Source organism: Phyllostomus hastatus, unplaced genomic scaffold, assembly GCF_019186645.2.
Source record: "Phyllostomus hastatus isolate PE091 unplaced genomic scaffold, TTU_PhHast_1.1 phas_scaffold_46, whole genome shotgun sequence".
NCBI classification, from domain to species: domain Eukaryota; kingdom Metazoa; phylum Chordata; class Mammalia; order Chiroptera; family Phyllostomidae; genus Phyllostomus; species Phyllostomus hastatus.
The window spans coordinates 18,306,149-18,328,054 of record NW_025334032.1 but is presented as its reverse complement, the minus strand read 5'-3'; the positions used below and the strand labels follow the sequence as shown (position 1 = coordinate 18,328,054).

Sequence of the window (21,906 nt, the reverse complement as noted above, 5' to 3'; positions counted from 1 at the left end):
AGCCTCCAAACACACAGATGTGCGGGGCCTCACCACCTGCCTGACAGGGACACTGAGGAGGGTGTTGAGCCAAGTCCCTGAGCCTGGTGCCGAGAGGAAACACGGCTTAGCAGGCTGCAGGCTGCGAGTTCTCGATGAGGAGTCGGGGAGTGAACTGGCAGTACCTCAAGCCACACCCTGGTGACATCGACCAGGAGCAAGAAGGTTTTGCAAGACCCTAGGGGAAAACCTGGAGACTGACTGAACACGTGAAGTCACTGCGTAGTGTGTCGTGCTGGGGTGTCGCCAGGTGGGCCAAAAAGGTGGGTGTGCTCAGGCGTCTGTTCTGAGCCGATGCCAGCCTAGCAGTACGGCAACATTCGCAGTCTCAGGCATGGAGACATTCTCTCTAAAGACACTCACAAATCATACTGATGCCTTGCAAACGGCTTAAATGGTCAAGTCTCCTACACCCAGTGCAAGACCCAGGCCACGAACAGCCCAGAAATACGGGTCATGGAGATCTTTTACCCTGAAATTCCAGTGGAGGAAGCAAAATGCTACCTGCACAGATCAGCCCGAAATCCTGTTCTTCCGGTCTTGCAAACAAGCAAGTGTAAACAGGTGACACACTTAAACACGGAGGTGGGTCCCAAAGGTCCTGGCTGTGTCATCTGTGCAGCTACCAACCGTCGCAACGGGCTGGCCCTCCAACTCTGCTGGTGTTGCGGAGAAAGTGACAAGAGATAGGGCTACTGGGGCTGCCAGGGCCCGACAGAGTGGCGGCGGCAGCATTTGGGGTCAGGAAAGGAACAGCAGTGAACGCTCATTAAACTCAGAAAGGCAGGGAACACCCCGGGCCTCCCGTGGACGGCTTGGTGGCGCGATGCCATTTCCGGCTGTGCACTTAGATGTCCCAGCCACAGTTTCCTCTTGTGGCAGAGAAACAGGACTGGAAACAATCACTCCAAGAGAGCTTGGGATACACATTTTTAACTTCAGAGAAGGTGATTTAAGGCAGTCTACACGCATTTGTTTGGAGTGAGCGTCGGGGCAACTCATGCGGCGTGTAGGTTTTATGCTGCTCTTTTCTTCTCTCAACAGAAAGGATGGACCGCACTGTCAGGTGTAGCAGTGTGCCACTGAAACAGGGACCACCGGGAGCTGAGGGTCTCCCTGAAGGAGGGAGGCGTCCCAGGGCAGCAGAAAATGGCACAGACACGGTGAGCTGGCAAGCCCTTTAACAAGAGGAGACCTGACATCAGTGACAAGCACAGATGCCGGGCCAGGGCGGCTCCCCGACCTTGCCGCGACCCTGGGGACATCTGCCCTGGATCTTGACCTCTCCCAGCAGGGCTCAGCTTCCAGATTGAACCAGCTCGTGAGGAAAGAGAACGATGAATGTCACAGCCTCTGATGGTGGAGGTTTCTACAGGAATTCTTAGACTTGACCCTGAAAGGCTGAGGTGTCCAGGCAGCACTTCCTCTCGCAAGCAAACTCTCACGTTCCTAAGCTCACTTAAGGACACCACGGGCTGTTCTGTGCCCAGCTCACTCTGACGGCACACGGCTTTCCTACATACTAGAGACAGGGCTGACATTACTGACCATCCTGTACTTTCTGTGACAGAGTGACAGTCTCAGAGGACCACTGTTCATGTGAATTTGGTTCCACTGAGGGACATCTATGGGGCCTCCTCACCTACCCTTCTCTCCGCGTGATGGCTGCCCTCACAATCGTAAACTTTCTCACCTGGGTCAGGGCCCCGCTTGCACAAGCTACTCACTCTGCAATGCTTTTCCCGTATCTGTTTGCCACTCTAATCCCACTCACTTCCTGGCCAAGACGTCACCCTTCAGGGAGGCTCCTAGCCTGGGCCAGGCCTCACAGCACCCGACCAGCAACCACAGAGCACCCTCCATGCCCGCCACTCACAGCTGCCCTGCCCCCAGGGCCTGGCTCAGCGGTTCCCGTGGAAGGAGCTCCAAGAACACGTGCTGAACAAACATGGCACGAGGAGAACAGCAGAATGACTTCCCAGAGCATCACTTAGCATCCAACTATTTTGGCCAAGTTCTTTCTGGCTTGCACATAGGCTGGCTCCGAATCTCTGAGCAGTCACGGGCCGCGCGGGGTGCTGAGCCCCAGCCTGCTGACCGCTGCAGTCGCTCCCCTGCAGCCAGGCTGGGGACGCCAGCACCTGTGAACTTTCTGGGGCAGAACTAATTCTAATACTGCACCTTAGACCAAGCGCCCCATCTTAGGTTTGAAAAGCGGGGTGACTCTGTGCACAGAGTCTGTTGGAAACTGCCCGAAGTGTGTTCCTACAAATGGACTACTGAAAAGCACTCACATCTTACACGGCCACTGGCCACTCCTTGGAAAACGGAAAATAAGGAAAAACATTGCCCACCTGGGTTCAGGCACGTGATTTTCAGTTTGTCGTTCGATGCCTTCCGGGGCAACGGGCTCTGGACGTTTGGGCTGTTTCCCCCGGCCCGCGGCCTCATTCGCATTCAAGGCCAGGGCGATTCTGCACTCTGTGCTGACCGTTTCTTTAAGGTCCTTGCCACTGTGTTTAATTGTGTAAAAGAGCCATGCTGTGGCCACTGGTTCGGAAGGAAATGGAGGTGCTTGACGGTGACACAAGTGCGCCTTAGTCCCTCAGGGCTCCTCCAGCGTCAGAAGTCTGGGACAGGAAGTGGGGTCACCCAGCCCACCAGTTCAATGGAAGGGTCAGGCCGGGCCCCGCTCCCTCACAGACCGTCTCTGTGAGAGCACAAAGCCTTACAGACAGCCACCCTTCCAGCATTCCGGTCTCAGCTCCGACGTAAATGGAGGCTCCCGGGCAATTACCCCACCACAGAGTCACTTTTGAGACGAGGGGTTAAGAAGGGCCTCGAGTCGGAGGGGTGCAGGGTGGGAGAGGACAGTGCTTCTCTTCGGATCTCCTACAGGGTGGCGAGGGCCTGGGGGTGAGGCGTGGGGGGTGAGGCGTGGGGTCCGAAGGCTGAGCGGCCTCCTGGCATCAGCTCTGGGAGCCCGTCTGGGAAAGCTACCTGTCTGGTGCATGGCAGGGTACAAACGGCCCGCCTACCCCTTCTATGGGAATTATCCCCGACTCACAGCATCTCATCTGGCCTGGGACTCAGCTCAGCTCTCGATAAGGCGAACAGGGAGACACTTCAGTGGCTGACATGTATTCACACGAAGTCGTTGTCCAGATCCTGCCCAGTCTGGGCAGCACTCTGAGTCCAGGGGCGGCATCACCCTTTGTCTGGAAATCTCTCCTCCTAATACAGTTGGACCACTGCGGCAAGCTTCCTTCCTCTTGCAAACTGACTCAGGGATCTGCTTCCGTGTAGGACAGTTTGGTAATGGAGGGGGGCAGCACCTCACCATGCCTGTCCCCTGGAGGGGCGTGCCGTGCCTCGGCTCTGCTCACCAGAGGCCGCCCGAGGTGGGGAAGAAACGCGGCACTGACAGGGGCTGCAGCAGACGTGGAACTCAAGGGACCCTGAAAATCCACTGGCCCGTGGCAAATGTCCCAGGTTAAGTGAGCCCCGTACACTCGGAGAAGCCTTGAATTCCATCCAGCTCAAAGGCTGGTCTCTGCACTTCACTGGTGACCTCGGACCTCGCTCCAAGGCAGAAAGGCTCCTACAAACGGGCCAGCAGCTGGAGGCAGGCCCTGGGCCCCAAACTCTATCATGTGCCAATTCTCGTATTTAAATCTGTCTGGAAGGCTACACCCGAGGCTTTGGGGGTTTTGTCATTGTTGTTGTTTTGTAGATAATTAAGAATTTAGTATCCTGCTCTTTTTTTAAAGTATATTTTATTATGTTATTACAGTTGCCCCAGTTTTTCCTCTTTGCCCCACTCTGCCCAGTACCTGCCTTCCCTCCAGCAACGCCCCCTTAGTTCTTATCTGTGGGTCGTGCATACAAGTTCTTTGGTTTCTCCATTTCCCATACTATCCTTAACCTCCCTCTGTCTATTTCGTACCTACCAGTTATGCTTTTTATTCCTTGTGCCTTTCCCCCTTCTCTTTCTCCCCCCTCCCAGCTGATAACCCTCCAAATGATCGCCATAACCATGATTCTGTTCTTGTTCTTTGCTTAGTTTTTTTCAAAAATAACTATTCAGTTATTGATAGTTGTGAATCTTTTGCCTTTTTAATGTTCATAGTTTTGTTCTTCTTTTTTTTAAATAGGCCCCCTTAACATTTCATGCAATAATGGCTTGATGATAATGAACTTCTTTAGCTTTACCTTGTCTGGGAAGCACTTTATCTGCCCTTCCATTCTAAATGGAAGCTTTGCTGGATAGAACAATCTTGGTTGTGGGTCCTTGCCTTTCATGACTTTGAATATTTCTTTCCAGCTCCTTCTTGCCTGCAAGGTTTCTTTTGAGAAATCAGCTAACAGTTTTATGGGCACTCCTTTGTATGTAACTATCTCCTTTTCTCTAGCTTCTTTTAAGATTCTCTGCTTATCTTTAACTTTTGGCATTTTAATTATGATGTGCCTTGGTGGGGTTCTCTTTGGGCCCATCTTGTTTGGGACTCTCTGTGCTTCCTGGACTTGAATGTCTATTTCCTTCACCAAATTAGGGAAGTTTCCTTTCATTATTTTTTCAAATAAGTTTGATTTCTTGCTCATCCTCTTCCCCTTCTGGCAGCCCTGTGATTCAGATGAGGTACATTTGGAGATGTCCTGGAGGTTCCTAAGCCTCTCATTTTATTTTTGAATTCTTGTTTCTTCTTTCTGTTCTGGTTGAACGTTTATTTCTTCCTTATGATCCAAATTGTTGATTTGGATCCTGGCTCCTTTCTCTTCACTGTTGGTTCCCTGTAGATTTTTCTTCATTTTACTCAGTGTAGCCTTCATTTCTTCCTCTACATTGTTGTTGCACTCAGTGAGTTCTTTGAGCATCCTGAACACCAGTGTTTTGAACTCTGCATCTGATAGGTTCACTATCTCCTTTCTGTTTAGTTCTTTTTCTGGGTTTTTGTTCTGTTCTGAAAGATTTAGGTCATATTTCTTTGTCTCCTCAATTTGGCAGCCTCCCTGTGTTTGTTTCCATGTATTAGGTAGAGCTGCTTTGACTCCCTATAAAAGACACCTGTAAATTATGTGGTGTGGAGCTTTAGGTAATTGCTAGGGTGGAGCAACCTGCTTGACCACTTTGTGGCTCTGTGTGAGGGGAGGACTCAGAGAGTGGACGGTGCTGCCACCTGGCTTTTGGGGATTTGCCCGGCACTTGCCCCCTTTCCAGTCACTTTACTCACTTCCCATGTGCGATTGGCACCCTTCCAGCTGTTGTCCTGGTGTTGCATCCAAGGCTTTTATTTTCTTTTTTAAGACTTTATTTATTTATTTTTTAGAGAGGGGAAGGGAAGGAGAAAGAAAGGAAGAGAAACATCAATGCGTGGTTGCCCCTCATATGCCCCCAAGTGGGGACCTAGCCTGCAATCCAGGCATGTGCCCTGACTGGGTATTGAACCAGCAAACCTTTGGTTCACAGGCCCACACTCAGTCCACTGAGCTACACCAGCCAGGGTGGCTTTTGTTTATTTTCAATCAAAATGCAACAGTGATGTCTTTTCAAAGTCCAGGGTGGAAAGTCAAGTGGGGTTATTTCACCAACTCACTTGGGTAGGATTCCTATTTCACCAAGCCCACCCCAGGAATCTCTAAACCAAGAGCAAAGTGTGTGTTGAAGGAACAAGAGGAGAAGCTATTGAAGCTCTCCCAAGCCCCAGTTGGAGCCCTACAGGCCAGGGTGGGATGGGTGTCTTGTCCACCAGCTGTTGAGTCCTCGTGGTCGGGATGGGAGTGACGTCTCCATTTCTATTTATAACTTACGTGGAGGGCTCTGTGGTCTAGCCACTCAAGATGTTTGAGATCTCTACTGATTTGGGTAGCTGACTGCTCATTCACAACACATCCTGAGTTATTTGTTATTGAATTAGGCATAACTATTTCACATCATATGCAAAGCATCGTTAATTCACTCAGTTTACCAAATGTTCTCCTTGATTTCCTAACCTCAGAAAGCAAATCCTTATAAAGTGTAAAATAAAAGTCCCCATATGAAAGGAGCCTGACTGAAATTGTCACCAAGGAAATGCACCTCTCCCCATAAAAAAGTCTTGGTTCCCATGCCCCCAGTTGGAGGAAATCAGGAAGCCAGACAAAATCAAGCTGGAGCTATCCGTACTCCCCAGTGTGGGTACTGGGGGTCAGCCCACCACACAGACTAGCTGAGTGGGACTCCACTGTACACCAGTGCTGCAGATGAAACTGTGCACACCAGAGGCCCTGCGAACCTCCTCACAGTGCAGTCTCCAGAACTGCATTTTCTAAGACTGTGTGCCTACTCGCTCAGCACACCTATGACTGAAGCCTGCATAGGAGTCACCTGAAAGCCTCACTAAGGCACACATGCAGAATGGCCAGTAAGCCTCACCTGAATGCATTGGGTGCTTTCTATTCCATCCTGCTGCCGGCTGGCTCCAGCAAGCCTCGGCATCCTCCTTAACACAGGCTCCCGGCAGCCTGCCCAAGCATACAGAGATGGCACATAAGCTAAGGTCCCTGAGCTGCCTCCACCTATATCAGAGTATCAGCAGTGCCCACAGCCCCCTGGCTACCCCGACCAGCATGTAGCCTTTTCCCAGGGGCCTCGATGGCCACTGCTGGGGCCTCTGGGGTCAAACCCCCAGAAAATCACTTTTCTGCACATCCCACAGAGCCCTCTTCCATCAGGGAGAGAAGGGTTCTGTGGTCAGACACACTCGGGAAGCATCACAGACAAACCTTCTATTGTAGAGGCTCTAGGAATGCCAGCAGTGCCACCCCCAAACTTGACTGGTCATGAACTTAGACAGTAGGGGACAGGGTGTGCACAGCACCTCCTAACTACTGCAGATCTAATGTTGAAAGTAACATTCTTGGGGCAATGCTACTCTAGCTAGCTTATTAAAACAAAGAAAAAGTCTTGAATGAAATTCCAACACAGAACTCACTAAGCCAATGACACAGATTCAAGTAAAATAAAAACAAACCCCAAACTCTACCAAAGTCTTAAATCAACCAAGAAAGCAAGCATGTCTTGGACATCTACACTATGACCACTTGGCATAATGGGAAGGACGAGAGAAATATAAGAATTTCTTAAACGTACAGGTTGTCTGGAGCAACTACATTGCATTTTCATTGGTTCGCATAGAAAATCTATAATTGTAGTGGAAATAGCAGTCGCAGCACAACTATTACTAAAATACCTGTTATGTATTAACGCACTTAATTGTCACGACAAGCCGAGAGGTGAGAACACTATTATCCCACTTTTGGGAGGAGCAAACTAAGGCACAGAGAAGTTGAGTGACTTGCCTGAAGCCACACAGCAGTGACAGGATGTAGGGGAATTCTAGATGCAGCAGCTAGAAGAAGGGAAGGGCAAGGGTGCCAGCCAGTCTGAGGCAGCATCGAGGTGGGCGTCTCTCAAGGGATGGCGTTTAGCAAATAGAGATGCTAAGAGAGGGTATGTGTGACGTGGGGGGAGAGGCTTGGCTTTACAGATAGCCATGGACAAGGGCTCAAAAATAACAGAAACAGAAGATGGGCATCTGGTGCCTCCCTCACATGACTCAGAGTGGATTATAGTGGCAACAAGGTCCTCACTGAGACATTTGATTTTGTGAGTCCCTTACTCTCCCATCAATGGTTAAAGACATAACATTCAGCCACTAGCAGAGGCACTTTAAACCATCCCATTGTAATTTTGTATCAGTTCTTCTTTTCCAGTCTAAGTAGTCTTCTGATTCAAGACCTTAAACAGACTCTCCCTGCTGTGGGCAGAGAGGAGAACACTGTCAGTGAATGGGAATCGTGTTTGCCAAGCCCGTAGACCGTGGCTGCTGCAGCTCCGGGTCGGGGCTTCCCAGAAAGCCAGCAGGACACAGACAAGTGAGCTCACTGTAAGTGTCTTCAAACCTGAACACTGACTGCACATTGTCCCCGAGCTTCACAAAGACATGCTGTCTGCAGAACTGCTCTCGCCTCTGTGCAATCTTCTCTGAGTTGCTTTAATGGGGACTGGGGCCCAGAGGCTGCATTTCACTTCGCTGAAAGCACCTTTTATGCACAGTGATCCTCGGTTTCCCAGCGAGTGAGCCAGCACTCTGAAGACAGTTGGGGCTGTGTGACCTTGGGCATGCTACTTAACCTCTCTGAGCTGGTCTCCTCATCTGTAAAATTGGGACTATCGTGGCATCTTAGCTCCCAGGGAGGCCGTGCACTTAGTGAACACCTGCAGCGGCGTCTGGTGTGTGTGCAGGAATGGTCACTAACGCCCGGGGATGGATAGTCTGTGCCATGTCCTGGCCACCAGCCTCGTGTGGCCACTGTAACTTTGGTTTGGTTTTGAAGAAAAAGCCATTTTAATCGAGTCAAGGGCTCCTTAAGGGCTCCACAAGGAGAAACCACTCTCGTAACACCACTGACTCTTGCCTTCCCCCCTCGAGCCTACACAAGTGCACAGGGCTTTCCAGCAATCACACATGGTGCCGCACCACAAGGACAGCAGGCGTGAACCCGGCCAGTTCCCTTCTTGTCCGAGATTAAGGACATGTGCAAAATGCAAAACAACGCCCATCCTTTCACATTTTTTTTGTTCTGATGTTACTTGTACTGCCATAATGGATTTATCATTGTTATTTGTATTTACGTTAATATTTTAAGAATTTGTTTTAATTTCTAATATGGTCAATAATGTAACACAACGTTTTCCATGACCCTCAGTCAAGTATTCACTATGGAAAGGGGCCGAGACCAAAACATTCAGGAACCACTGTCGGGAGCAACACGGAGACTGAGCAGGCTGTCTCACAGGGGTGCGGGACCGGGGAGGCAGGTCCTTCTTGAGTTTAAAGACCCTGGCCAGCCCTCTCCTCTTCCAGCCCCCCGCATCTCCTGCACGGGGAATGCAGGCAGGGCTGGCTCTGGGCTCTGCCACCTCCAGTCACAGCTCCCACCAGGGGCTCAGCTCTCGTCATGCCACCACAGGACTAGGCTGCCCACGGAGGGGGTCATCCTTCAAGGGGACTTTGAGATCTGCACATGTGTGAGGCAGGGTGCTCCAGGATGCACCTTCTGGGCCGTGGGTGCTGGCGGGGTGCAATGCACAGCTGCACGGGGCATTCACTGCACGAGGGTCGCTGAGCAGACAGGTGGGAGAGATGCAGCCCGGCCCCTGCAAGGAGCATTTCCACACAGTATAGACCCTGGGGGTCTTTACCTAAGAAGCTTCCCCAGGCTCCAGGAGGGGAGGCCAGTCCTGGGCAGATGAGCGAGCCTCTCTCTCCCCTTCTTACCCCTCCTCCCCTGGACATGCTTGCTTTCAGAGGCCTTCTAACACCGCTCTTGCTCTGATGGCCATTGAGTGGGCTCACACTGACCCGCCACCTGCCCTGCTGGACAGGGACACATCAGCTGCCACAGCACAGCTGGTTATCCGATGGGTGTGGGTCCAGAGACCTGTCCTGACAGAAGGGCAGGAAGAGACTTGAATGACAACAGGTTTCATGCAGCCACATTCTCCTGCAGAGGGCCCAGAACCAAGGGCAGAGGATGGAGAAGGAACCCTCTTGCCATAGCTGAGGGCTTTCTTTCACTCAGCCCTCATCAGCTGGGAAACTGAGGCCCGCGGAAGGCCTCTCATTGATGGTGCTGAAGGTCATCCAGCGGCAGCACCATCGATGTCTGCTGGGGGTCCAAGTGGGTGGGCGTCTCCCAGCAGTCAGGACAGGGCAGGCTGGGGAGGAAGGCAGGACTCTGTAGGGCCAGGCTTCCCAAGGGCGTGTACTTGCCCAATGGGAGAGATGACGAGGGAGCTGTGCGGCCCGACTGTTTTGATTACACCATCCCATTCATTAAACTCTTCCTTGAGTGGCCATCGTGGACGTAGTCTTCAGCTGGGCTAGTGCTTCCCGAGCTCACAGTTTCTGTTTTTGTCTTAAAGGCCCACAAAGGCGATCAGAGAAATGGGTGCAAACAAGGACCCTAACAGCAACGTTAAAGGCAGGTCTGTCTTGCGCTTGGCACCCAGCACTGGGCAGATGGCGGCAGAGCAGCTGCGGCACGTGGACGCCAGGCCAGGCCCTGCAGCAAGTGCATCTGTGCGTGTGGTCTAGCCACGCCCTGGCCACAGCCTCTCAGAGCTGCGTCAGCCACTCAGGGTTGTCGCATCTCTGCCCAGGGGTTCCCCTGAGCCACAGAGGAGAGGGAGCTGGGCTGGGGTGCAGAGGGGGGAAGACACCCATGGGAGCCAGCTCTCTGAGATGCTGCTTCACTTACTCCTCAGTTCTTTGACACTGTGCTCCCCTGGGTTCACAGAGCTGGGGGCCTGGGCTGCATGCCCAGTGGCCAGGCCCACCGTTGGGCTCAAGGCAGGCACTGTGGCTGGGCTGAGAGAGCTCACTCAGACAGAGGGCCCAGAACCAAGGGCAGAGGATGGAGAAGGAACCCTCTTGCCATAGCTGAGGGCTTTCTTTCACTGATACCTGATGCAGTATTCCTGATGAGGCTGCAGTCACACACCCCATCCTTCCAGACACACTGACTGGCCGGCCTGCTTGGTATCAAGCCAGCCCTCACTCCTCTGAGGCCTCCTTACAGCCCCTGCTTGTCCCAACCACAGGCCTCTCCCATCCCCTCAGCTCAAACACCACCCAAGGGAGATGGCGATTCAGCCAAGGATAGAAGACAGCAAGGAACATTATGGAACCTTCTCAGTTTGCGTTTCCCATGCCGAGAGTCTCGCGTCTGTTTATCAGCAGAAGCCCACGTTGCTTCCATGGCCATGGGGCAAAGGGTGCACATGTGTGGGTTTGGAAACCGAAGGGGTGGGACCAAGCATGTTTCAGAAGTTTGCTCTCCGGGTGCTGGGGAACAGGCCGTGGGGGTGTCCTCACCTGTGGGTGGGAGCAGCGACCTGGAGCTCACTGCTGTTCCCCCCCACCCCCGCCCAAATGCCACAAGCAGGGCCAAAGAGAAGCAAGCTGAGGGACTTGGGAACCTGAACGTCCACACTGTGGCTAAAATGAGAAGTGCAGTGGAAGCCTTGGAAGAAAGGGCTGAAAAGGGGCTCCTCGCCATTCTATGGGAAGACACACCTTCAGACCTTTTCTGTAGCAGCGGGTGAGAAACCTGGTGGTGGCGCAATGAACACCAGACTTATTTTCATGTCCGAATATCGTGGATGCGAAGGTGATCATAAAACCAAGTGCATTGTTTGCTTTTAGAGTCATCCAACCACACTGCGCCATGAAGCATCACAGCAAAGTCCCAGGTGAACCAGAGCTCCGAGGCCGCGCACCTGGGGGAGTGAGTGAGGTGCTGGATCCGGCCTGCACGGCGCGAGGCCCCATGGGAACAAAGGATGGACTGGCGGTGAGGCCTGTGACTTCGCAGCACAGGCACCGGGCCCCGATGAGATTCCCCGGCAGGTGCCTCTCTGGAGACGCAGCACGTGACGAGGCCTGCAGAGCGAGGTGCAGGGTGGAGCGAGGGAGGGCCGGTGGCGGGGGGGCCCGGACACAGAGGCCTCCTGGGCACGTCAGGGTGTGAATTTATTACACGCTGCTCTGTGTGGTCGGTTTCCAGGGCCCAGAACAGGCCGGGATGGGCGAGGGCAGTTCATGGAGATGTGCCAGGCAACGGCCAAGCCAGCGGGAAGCTGGGAGCATGGGGTCCAGGTAATACGCAGGGAGGACTGGCACGGATGCTGGTGGGCATGCAGTCAGCTGGTGTGACTGAAAGCCCTCTCCAAGTTCGTGTGTGGATCTGAGGATCCCTACAGTGGGAGTCGAAGCATGAGATACCTGTGGACCTTTCACTACTGATAACCTTTCTCTTCATGAACTTCCTGCCTAGTCCCAGGACTGGGCTTGATTTTTCATGGTAATCAGCTTATGTGGCCCTGACAAGCCCACAGACATGATGTCGTATGCACTTCTGGCTGAGGTCAGGATGGAGCAGAGGCAGAGGGCTGGCCCGGCCAACCCCAGTGGCAGAGCCTGCATTTCCCATGTCCCCCTCCCTGCCTTCCCGAGGAACATCCAGAGCCTGGCAAGCTCTTAAAAATGGGAAACCACCTGCGGAAGAAGGATGCCAGTGCGTGACCCAGCCTTGGAGTGCCACACAGACAGTGGGGTGTCTCCTCCTCTGCCAGGACCCAGATGTCACTTATCACACTATTCTTTCAATGGGCTAAACATTAACAAATGTCCTAAGGAACTAAGTCATGTTTCCAAATGTTCTTTTTCCGAGGGTCCCTGTGCCTGAGAGAAGCCAGCTAATTCAGTAAAGCTGCCACTTAGATACACTCACCCACTGACTCAAGTCCCCGAAGAAAAGAGCAGACCTGAGCAGCAGGGCCGGCCTCCATGCAGGAGCTGTGCTCTCCTCCAAGCTTCCCCCATTAGGTGGAACCTGCCGGCCGCGCTGTTTGTGTTTAACGCACCTGGGCGGCGCCTCCCTGCACACCTCCTTGCCAGCAGCCCAGCCAGCAGGATGGAAACAAGCCATCCCCAGGGGTCAGGACAGGGTCAGGGTTAGAATGCCACCAGGAGACTCCAGTCTCCCCAGAAATGACAGGGAACAAGGTTGCCCACAGCGGCCGGTCCAAGGGCTCCTTGGGGCTCACGCTGGCCTCATGTCTCCACAAGGAGGAAGCCCCAAGCAGCCAAACCGAAGACAGGCGGCCACCGGGAGAGAACTGGAGCGGACTCCTAGGGGCAGGGGGGTGGGCAGGAGGAGAAAGCAGGGAGGAACACCAGTGCCATTCCAAGTGAGTCTGCCGCTCACCAGCGCATGCCCGCCCCTCACAGTTAAACCTCTGTCTCGTCCCCTCTTCAGAAGCTCCGACGCTGGGTTTCAATGAAAGCCAGTAATGTCAGCCCTGAGCAGTGTATGTGACAACAGAACGGTCCCCTCACTCTGTTTTGGGCTCAGCTTCCTGTCACACTGGGCCCCCAACAGCATGTTGAGCCGGCTGCTGCCTGGGCCCCTTCTGGAGCTTAACGAAGTCCCCAAACCCCAGGGACAATTGTGGCACTCCCCAGAGTGCCACAATTTTACATTCTGAGCTGCAGCATCCTTGCCTCCTCTGAAGTAGCAGGTGTGGCCTACGCATCTCGCCCACGTGCACGCACCACACACACACCACAGACACAGACACAAACATCACACACACATACACACCCCTCCCACAGGAGCCCACTGCTGTTTGGAAATAAAGGAGATTTTTCTGAGAGCCTTTTTCTTTTCTTACTCATTCTAAAATAATCACGTGACGATATTAAAAAACAATAACTCCGAGGCCAGGGAAATCAGTGCAGTTTCTACCGACGTCATTCCTTCCTGGCTCCACGCGGCAGGAGGCACGCTGGGGCAGGTGCGCACGCATCCTTCCATCCAGATCTGCTCTCAGAAAGCTGCTCACGGAACACGGCACTCGAGGAAGGGCAGAGGTTCCCATCACCAACACCAACACCAACACCAACACCAACACCAAGTTCCTTCCAGAAACTCCAGAAGGTCTCCAAAATTCTGCCCTAAACTGTAGGTGTGCATATTTATTCCCACGTTCTGGTACCAAAATCCTACAAATCTAAAAAACAAACAAGAAGTCGTCTAAACCTTCTTCAAAACACCCCTGTCAAACAAACACCATGACTCACGGTGGGGAGAAGGTCGGGCCAGGGGCAGAGGGGCCATGGGCGGGCACTCTCGCCGCATCCCAGGCCTCCCCCAGGTGGCCCTCCGACAGGGTCCCTGCTGGCCAGATGTGGGTCACAGAGCCCGCTGGGAGCACTGGGGCTTTATGGACTGGCCCACGGGAGCTCAGCCTCGGAGCCCCCATCCTGCTCAGGTACATGCGGGAGACGACAGAGGGATAAAAAGAAAGACGGGGCAGAGTGAGAGGGGAAAGGGAGGGAGGAGGAGTATGGCGGAGGGTGAACTGGCGGGCCTAGGGTTTGGCGGTGGCAGGTTCTGCGCATGTGTCAACCTCCCCGACCGCCTGAGCAACAGGACAGGACACCTCGGAGCCGGGAAAAAGATCGTGGTCCAGACCTGCCCTCTCCTCAGCTTGGGTCCTCGGTGGCCTTGGACAGAGAGGACAAGCCTGCGGTCCCCCTCAGGCCACGCTCGTCCCATCACGAGTGTGCTCTGGGCCCAGCTGCTGACCAGCCAGGGGCCAAGCTTGCCATCCCGCCCCCTCCCCATCCAGCCTGCGCAGGAGTGACTGAAGCAGAGGCACGTGACCTCATTTGTAAACAGCAGGCTCTGACCTGGTTTGTAAACAGCAGGCTCTGAGGAAAATCAGTACCCCTTACACAAACCTATGCAGACCCAGAAGTGGTGCCCCCCCAGAAGTATTCCACAGCATCGCTCAAAGAAAGATTTACTATCATGTGCACCAACAACTCTCTTTCTTCCTAAATCCAGCAAATGGGATTTTTTGGACAGGGAAGAAAACAGATTATTTCTAGAGAGTGGAGAGAAAGCCCTCCAACCCTTAATTACACAATCTCCCTTAGGACATTTATTCAAATGCACATTTATCTTAAAACAAAATACAGGTTAGAAAAATGCTGAGAATTTTTAGTGAAAAGTTGTAAGAATTAAAAGTAGTATTTAGCTAGGAAAACCCCTGAAATGATTACAGATGGCCACAGCGAAGCCTTCCCCCACAAGGAAGGACCTGTGGTCTGGGACGGTGAGAAGACGCCCGGCCGACCTCGGGTCTGAGGGACCTCCCGCAGCCCAGACCGCAGCTGCGTGGTGAGAACGCATTCTCCTTGGGGGTCCCTCCAGCACTGCCACTGCGACACTGACTTGGAACCAAAAACCATCACTGCTCATCACACATTCAAGTGCTTGTGTTCCGGGTTTAGGAACGAGCAGCTGAGCTTTCCAGTGTGGCCACCTAAGCCAGCATTCATAATCCTCTGAGTCTTATCTGTTGGGGAAATGCATGTACTCAGCCATTAGTCACACACTGAGTCTCTTCATCACCCAACTGGCAATTTCAGACGTTTACTGTGGCCACTGATGGCTAGGGTCGAACCAATTCATTAAAATTTACCAAAAAAATGCTTATTTCAGGAATTATTCATCGATCCTTGGCAGAAGCATCTGCTGGAAAATGTACTTATGACAAATCCCTTCGAAACAAATACTGTTCCATCCTCAGAAATGCAACAAGGTAACCCACACTGCCCCCTCCCCTTGGGCCCCGGAGGGATCCCTCCTCGAGGGTCTTTGTTCTCCGTCTCCACAGGGAGTGAGTCAGAAGTACCTGCCCTCCAGTGCAGCTGGGAGCAGGGATGACACATAGAGACCACAGAGAACCACCCAGGGCTGGCCCCTCACTGTCCACGAGCTCGAACAGTCCAGCCCTAAGTCCTGCCCCCGGAGAGCCCTTGGCCGGGTGCATAGGGGAAGGCAGCCATGGGACAGCGCCGTCTGAATCACTGCCAGGGGCCGGTCGCACACCCACCAGGCTCTGGCGCTCCCTCTCTGTGCCCCACAGCACGGCACGTCTGCAGGAAAGCTGGAACAAAGGAGCCCCGCAGAGTTCATTCCAGCTTCCAGGGGGAGCACAGTGGCTGTGCACCTTTCCTCCTAGAGCAGAGACACCCCGGGCAGGGGGCGAAGCCAGGTGGCCGCAGCCCCACACCAGCTGGCGATGCCAGACATCCCCCACCCCCGAGGCCCTGGACTCCCCTCTCCACCTCCACAGGCGCCTCCCCAGCCTGCATCCCTCTCACAAGGCCAGGCAGAGCCTGGTTCCTCCCTGTAGCTCGCCTCTATAGGTGACATGCAAGCCATCCCCAGAAGGTCACCCGGCCTCTCTCTCCCCGAATACCATCCATTCACAGAAAGCGCCAAAGAGCAGGCTTGACGCACCTGTGCTGGTCTTCAGGAGGAGCCAGAGCCCGGAGATATCCTGGGACAGCAAAGAGATGAGGCTTAAGGTCATGCTGTCGCCCGCCAACGCGCCGGCGTCAGGAGGCGGCGACCTGCCTCCTGGAACGCCCGTCCGGGGCGCACAAAGGAAGGCTGCAAGGCTCCATCTTTGGGCTGGCCGCCCGCAGCCGGCGCCAAGGGGCCGCGAACCCCTGGGGCTCCGCAGGGCTGGCTGCCCAGCCTGCTCCCCCAGGGCCTGGGGTTGGCCGTCCCTGAAGCAGGAGCCCTCGGCGGTGGCTCACTTATTCTGCCTGCGGACTGTTAACTGTTGAGACCCCAGCGGCGCTGAAGCTCCTGCAGCAGCAGCTCCAGTCCTGCGTATCATGTCGCCGGTCCAGACCCCCCCTGCAGGAGCCCTGCGCTGAGCCGCTGTCAGTCCACTAAGCCGGTGGGGCTGCCACCAAGGGGCAGGGTCTGGACCCTCTGGCCCCAAGGCACCTCATCAGGATGAAGACGCACTGGAGAGCAGCACACTTGGGCAGCTGAACGATGCTGCTCTTCTGAGCTCCTCTGAAAGCTGTGTGTGCGCCCCTCTATTCCTGTGTGCGAGAGGGTCCTCAACAGCTGGCTACAGAGCGCCCCCCAGGGGCAAAGAACATGGAAGGTGTAATAAATGGGATGCTTCATAGGTGGGGATCTCTGGGGAGCTCGTTAAAGAGGAGGTTTAGATTGGAGGGGGTGGCACTGAGACTCTAACAAGCTCCCAGGTGATGGGAAGCCGCTAGTCTGCAGGCCAGATTTTGAGCAGGAAGAACTGGAGTGGTGAAGGGGACCAGGCGCGTGAGTCCAGTGCTGGAGCCGAGACACCCGAAGAGGACAGTCCTTTAAGCTGGATTACGGACTGGCTTTGGCTCACGCATAAGGGCCAGCCAGAGCTGAGCAGAGTGTTCGCAGCCATTGCAGGTTTTGTTTCTACATCCTGCAACGTGTAATGTTGCAGAGGCACTTTCTCCCCTGCCTGTGCCCTGGGCGGAGAACCCAAGCGGAGGCCATGGAGCCCTGCAGGCTCGTGCTACTGGGGGCACTTGTCACGGCAACAGTAACTGACATACGCCCTGATCCATACACCCCGTATTCCTGTCATATGGCTCTGGTTCTAACTGGGCTTTGCTGGATGGTTCCAATTGTTCTCTTTCTAATGGCTTCTCCTCAGCCTGAAGTTGCAGATATATACTGTAAGCACAACCCTTTCAGTGTTTCCCCAGGGGACCTTGGGACATTCAAGTAGATCAGGGCACAAGCTCCTAGGGTGGGGGGCAAGGACCGTTAGAGCCCAGCTCCTCCTGTGGCCAGACTGCGCTCACGTCTCCCAGCCCCCATGCCTCCCCAGCTCACAGCGCAGGTCGTCCCTGCCTTGCTGAGCACAGCCTCCTCCTGAAACATGCCCAGGGATGGCTGAGGCCTGACCTCCTACGGAGGCCATGACATCCCAAGCCCAGCTCTGCCCTCCCACCCCCTGGCATTAGGTGGGACCGCTGGTGCCTCGGCATCCAGCACAGTGGTGGACACCTTTCAAATACATAGCGGACAGCAAAGAAGATGACCATTCCGACACCTGATGCTCTTCTCCCAGAAGGGACGTTGTTTTTAAACGCAAGGATGGAGGTGCCACGTGACGGAGGGAGGGGCTGCGCTGACACCTCCCTAAGCGCACATCCAATTTATTCCTCATGTTCCCCACTCGGTCCCACTGCAGTCTCCCTGAGAGCACACGGCAGCTGCCCACGTGACATCAGCAGTGGGACATTTTGTCGGGGAGGCGATGGCAGCCGCATTGCGCACTGCCGTGTGGACCAGAGGCTGTGTGCCTACGCAGGGGAGGTTGGCTGCCCTGGGTGCCACCGCGCCTGCTGCGCCCTCGGTCTGGGAAGGACAGCCTAGGTCTCATTCCACACTCCTGAAGAGTTGCTCTGCTGGACAATCCCAAGAGCACAGTGCAGGGCCAGAGAGGGAGTCACCAGCCCGGGAAAGCACAGGCTCGGGGCTCAGCCCCACTGGCTCTGTCTGTCCTTTCTCTCACCCATTCTAGGATGACTCCCTCGAAACAGACCAAGGTCTAGTCCTCCCAGCAGCTCCTGACTGCTGGCGACCCTTCCAACACAAGGGCTTCATTAGCTGTGAAGAAATGATAGACACTGCACTTTATAACGAATAGGGCTTGTTCATTCATTTGAGAAAATGCAGCATTACTGGTCAAAATCTGCAATATGTAGCACACCCTACAGGCAACATCACACTTCAGACACACACCTGTGTGAAGGGCTGCTTCACAACCTGGCGCAGCGCAGAAACCTGCGGCCTGCGGTGTGCGGGCTCCTGGGGCCGGGCTGCACCCCGGTTCCTGCCCCACTGAGCTCGAATGTGGGCAGGAACACCGCACTAAGCCTTCCTCATACACGGATGCAAGAAAAGCTAACCAAGGCCGAACAGTCTTCTCATGGGCAAAAGTGTCCCCTCAAACCTTAGGAAACTATTTGTGTGACTTTAAAATGGGCTCTGGGCCCTGGGCTCCGCAGGGAAGAACCAAAGTGCTGTGTGCTCTCTGGTTGTTTTCTGCGGGATGACAGACTGGGCGGAGCCACCCTTGGTTCGCAGGCTGCACCCTTATTTGCTAAGGCCTTTCCTCACCACCTGGCCTTGTTTCACTGTCATGACAACCAGGTGAGGCTGGTGTCACTGCTCAACAGTCAGCTCAGCAAAGCCTCTGGAAGAAGGGCAGGCTGGACACAGCAGTCACTTAGTCCTCTCCACGCCCGCGGGCGCAGCTGGCCACTGTCCTCCTCCCATGTCCTCCTCCTGTGTCCTCACCCTCCTTCTCCTGCATCCTGCTCCCCACCCTCCTCCTGCATCCTTCTCCTGCATCCTCTTCCTGCACCCTCCTCCAGCACCCTCCCCCGTGTCCACCCTCCATGTGTCCTCCCGCAGTGTCCTCAAGGACCTTCTTTGGGTCCAAAGTCATCACAGATCTAGTTCTCCCCCCCACACTGGCTAATTCCCTCTACGGGTTCTCCCCTCCCTTCTCATGCACTGCAGGGCCAGTCCACTCAGCTCTCCTAATCCAAATGAACTGTCCCTTCCCCCAGTCAACCTGCTGTTGCAGGAAATAAAGCAGACTTTTCAGGGTGACGTGCAGGCCCACAGGAGTTGCTGACCGCAGTGGCTGTCCTCCTGCCTGCCTTGACCACCCCACTTCTGTCTCCCCACTTCCGCAACGAGCTCCAGCCATGGAGCACGGCAGTGACCCCCAACAAGGTGTGCTGGTGCCTCTCCACCCCTGGACCACGCGCTGCCATGGCATGAGGGGCTTGAGGGAAGGGCTCAGAGGGGCAGCACCTTCCCCCAGGGCAGCTCCGAGCACGCACAAGCACCTCAGTTCCGGGTTCCTGACTACGTGAATCCGCAGACTCTCGTCCAGTTTAAACTGAAACTCACCCAGGAACTAAGTGGCCCGAGAGAAGACAAGGTGGACTGATAGAGCAAGCACGGATGAATGAAGATGACAGGCAGTCCGGTAAAATCCGGGAAAAGCAGTGCACAAACAATGAAATCTCTCCGGGTCAGTGTGTTTAATTGTAAGTGAAAAAGCAACAATAGTTTCCACTAAGCTCAGAGCATCTTCCCAAATAGATAATTTTACCTGTGCTGTTTACAAAAACGCATATGCACCAAAGGCAAGTTTCTCAACAAAATAATCCAACTAAATAGTGAGTTTTGAACTCAATAAACATAAACACATAGAAGCATAAATATTTAACACTGCCTCCTTAGTTTGTAAGAACAACAGATTAGCATTAAGTTGATAGACGGCTGGCTCCTTGACACTCAGGAAAAGGGAAACTCATCAGCGGATTTTCAACAGTATCTGCATAACCGCTGAAGGAACCCAGATCCCGGCAGGGAACCCAGCCCACAGCACCCGCTCCCCCTCCAGCGCTGGTGGCCGTGAACGCACTTTGTTAGAAGGGAAATGCGCTGAATGTGGAATCTGGCTTCAACTCACTGTGCCAGCTGTGGAAACGCCACGAAGCCTATGACTCTTCCTAAAACGTATTTTTGTAACGATAGCAAAAATATTTTTTCATACTATTAATAACACTAAAGAGCATCCATATTTAACCTCTCACCATTTGAACATCTCGGATCTTTGCATGTGCAGCTGACCCTTAAACCAGTGGTCCCCGGCCGTTTTGGCATCAGGGACTGGTTTTGTGGAAGACAAAGTTTCCAAAGACGGGGGTGGGGGGTGGTTTCGGGGTGATTCAAACACATTACATTCAGGCTCACCTCCTGCTGTGCGGCCCGGCTCCTCACGGGCCCATGGCGGTACCAGACCTCGTCCTGGGGGGCGGGGACGCCTGCCTGGAACAGCACAGCATGCGTTCAAACTGCGAGGGTCTGCCTACACATGGATGTTTTTCAGTAATTGTATGCAGCACTGTAAACTATTTTCTCTTCCTTGTGATTTTCTTAACATTTTCTTTTCTCCAGCTTACTTTATTGTAACAATAGAGTATTTAACACATATAACACAAAAATATGTGTTAAATAATTGTTTGTGTTATCTGTAAGGCTTCCGGCTGTTCGTGGTTAAATTCTGAGGGAGTCCAAGTTCTATGCGGCTACCTTACTGCCCGGGGGGTTGGCGCTCCCACCCCGGCACTGTTCCAGGGCCAACTGTGCTTCGCAATTAGCGGAGTGGTGCTTGTCTGCACTTTACACGCCAGCATGCGCGGGTGGGGTGTGCACAGATACGGTTTCCTGATAGAGAAACACAGCCCCCAGGTTTGGCACCCACCACACACGCCCTATGCTCTCTCCCGCCTGGCCTCTGCCTCTCTGTGCCCCTGGCCCAGTCCCTGTGAGCCCACTGCCAGGCCCCGCAGTGCTTCCCAATGCCAAGGTGGGGCTGGGACCAACCCACCTTCCCCAGGGGACCATCATGTCTTGGTTCCTTTTCTTGAAGAGGATTCGAGAACGGAAGCCAGGTCAGATCACCAACAGTCCTTGTGGCACTGAGAGTCGTCTCCTCTGCTCTGCACAGACGTGGTCGCCTGCCCCTCGGAGCCCCTACCAGCCCCCAGGTCCCACCTCCTGGCTCGGGGATCTGGCCTGGCCCCTTGGCCCCATGCAGCTCTCTCTTTTGGATTTCTTTATTTGCCTCTGGAGGTTTTCCGTTGGTTTTAGTTTTGGTTTGAAGCCTGGACCGCAGGCTTCTGTACAGGCAGGTAGGGTGGCCTGCCCTCCCAGCGGCTCCTCACACGCTGGCCCTCAGCTTTCGTTAACAGGCTCTCAACTCACAGAAGGGCCGTCACACCAAAGGCAACTGTGCCTCTTCTTCCTCCTTCAACTCAAGGCAGCTTATACGTCGTGGTCCAAGTTCACAGTGACCATGGCCAGTTGTCACCTCCTCTCTCCCGGCTTCCCGTGTGTTTTCCCTTCTGCCAGAATTGTCAGACCAAGCATGGCGTCCCTCACTCTTAGCATGGGCACCTTGGAGTCACAGGCTTCCTGTGACATTGTGATCACAGACGGCTGCCTGGGGACTTGCACTGGGATACAGATGTCCATCGACCTTTGTCTGTGGAGTTCAAGTGGCCAAAGTCGGCTTTCTTTGGAGGGGCTGGTTTCTGTCCAGTTCCCACATCACTTACCATTACGGGCAGTCCAAGACAAGGACAGTTGAGATCAGGTATCCACACAGAAGCAAAGTCATATCCATCCGCCCTCCCTGTGCTAGCTGTGGCGGTTGGGAGAGTCTCAGTCACTGGGCCAGGGCCAGGGAAGAGCCCACACGGGGCTGCGGCCCCTCCGGAGGGCAGGCCGGTTCTCTGCTTTCCCTCAGGCTTCCCTTCTACCCAACTCAAACCAATTCTGGCAGCGCGACCA

General features: G+C 54.2%; 1 protein-coding gene across 15 annotated transcripts in view; it reads right to left on the bottom strand.

Moving 5' to 3' along the window:
- Window positions 1–21,906, bottom strand: part of MCF2L (MCF.2 cell line derived transforming sequence like) — a 169,144-nt gene that overhangs the window by 59,401 nt on the left and 87,837 nt on the right. The window contains exon 1 of one of the 15 annotated variants that reach the window (XM_045821657.1): window positions 15,961–16,331. The exons of the other annotated variants lie outside the window; for them this stretch is intronic. Coding sequence (XP_045677613.1) covers window positions 15,961–16,033 — 73 coding nt within the window. The 5' untranslated portion in view covers window positions 16,034–16,331. Of the gene's footprint in view, window positions 1–15,960; window positions 16,332–21,906 lie in introns of those variants that run through there. 15 annotated transcript variants of the gene reach the window in all.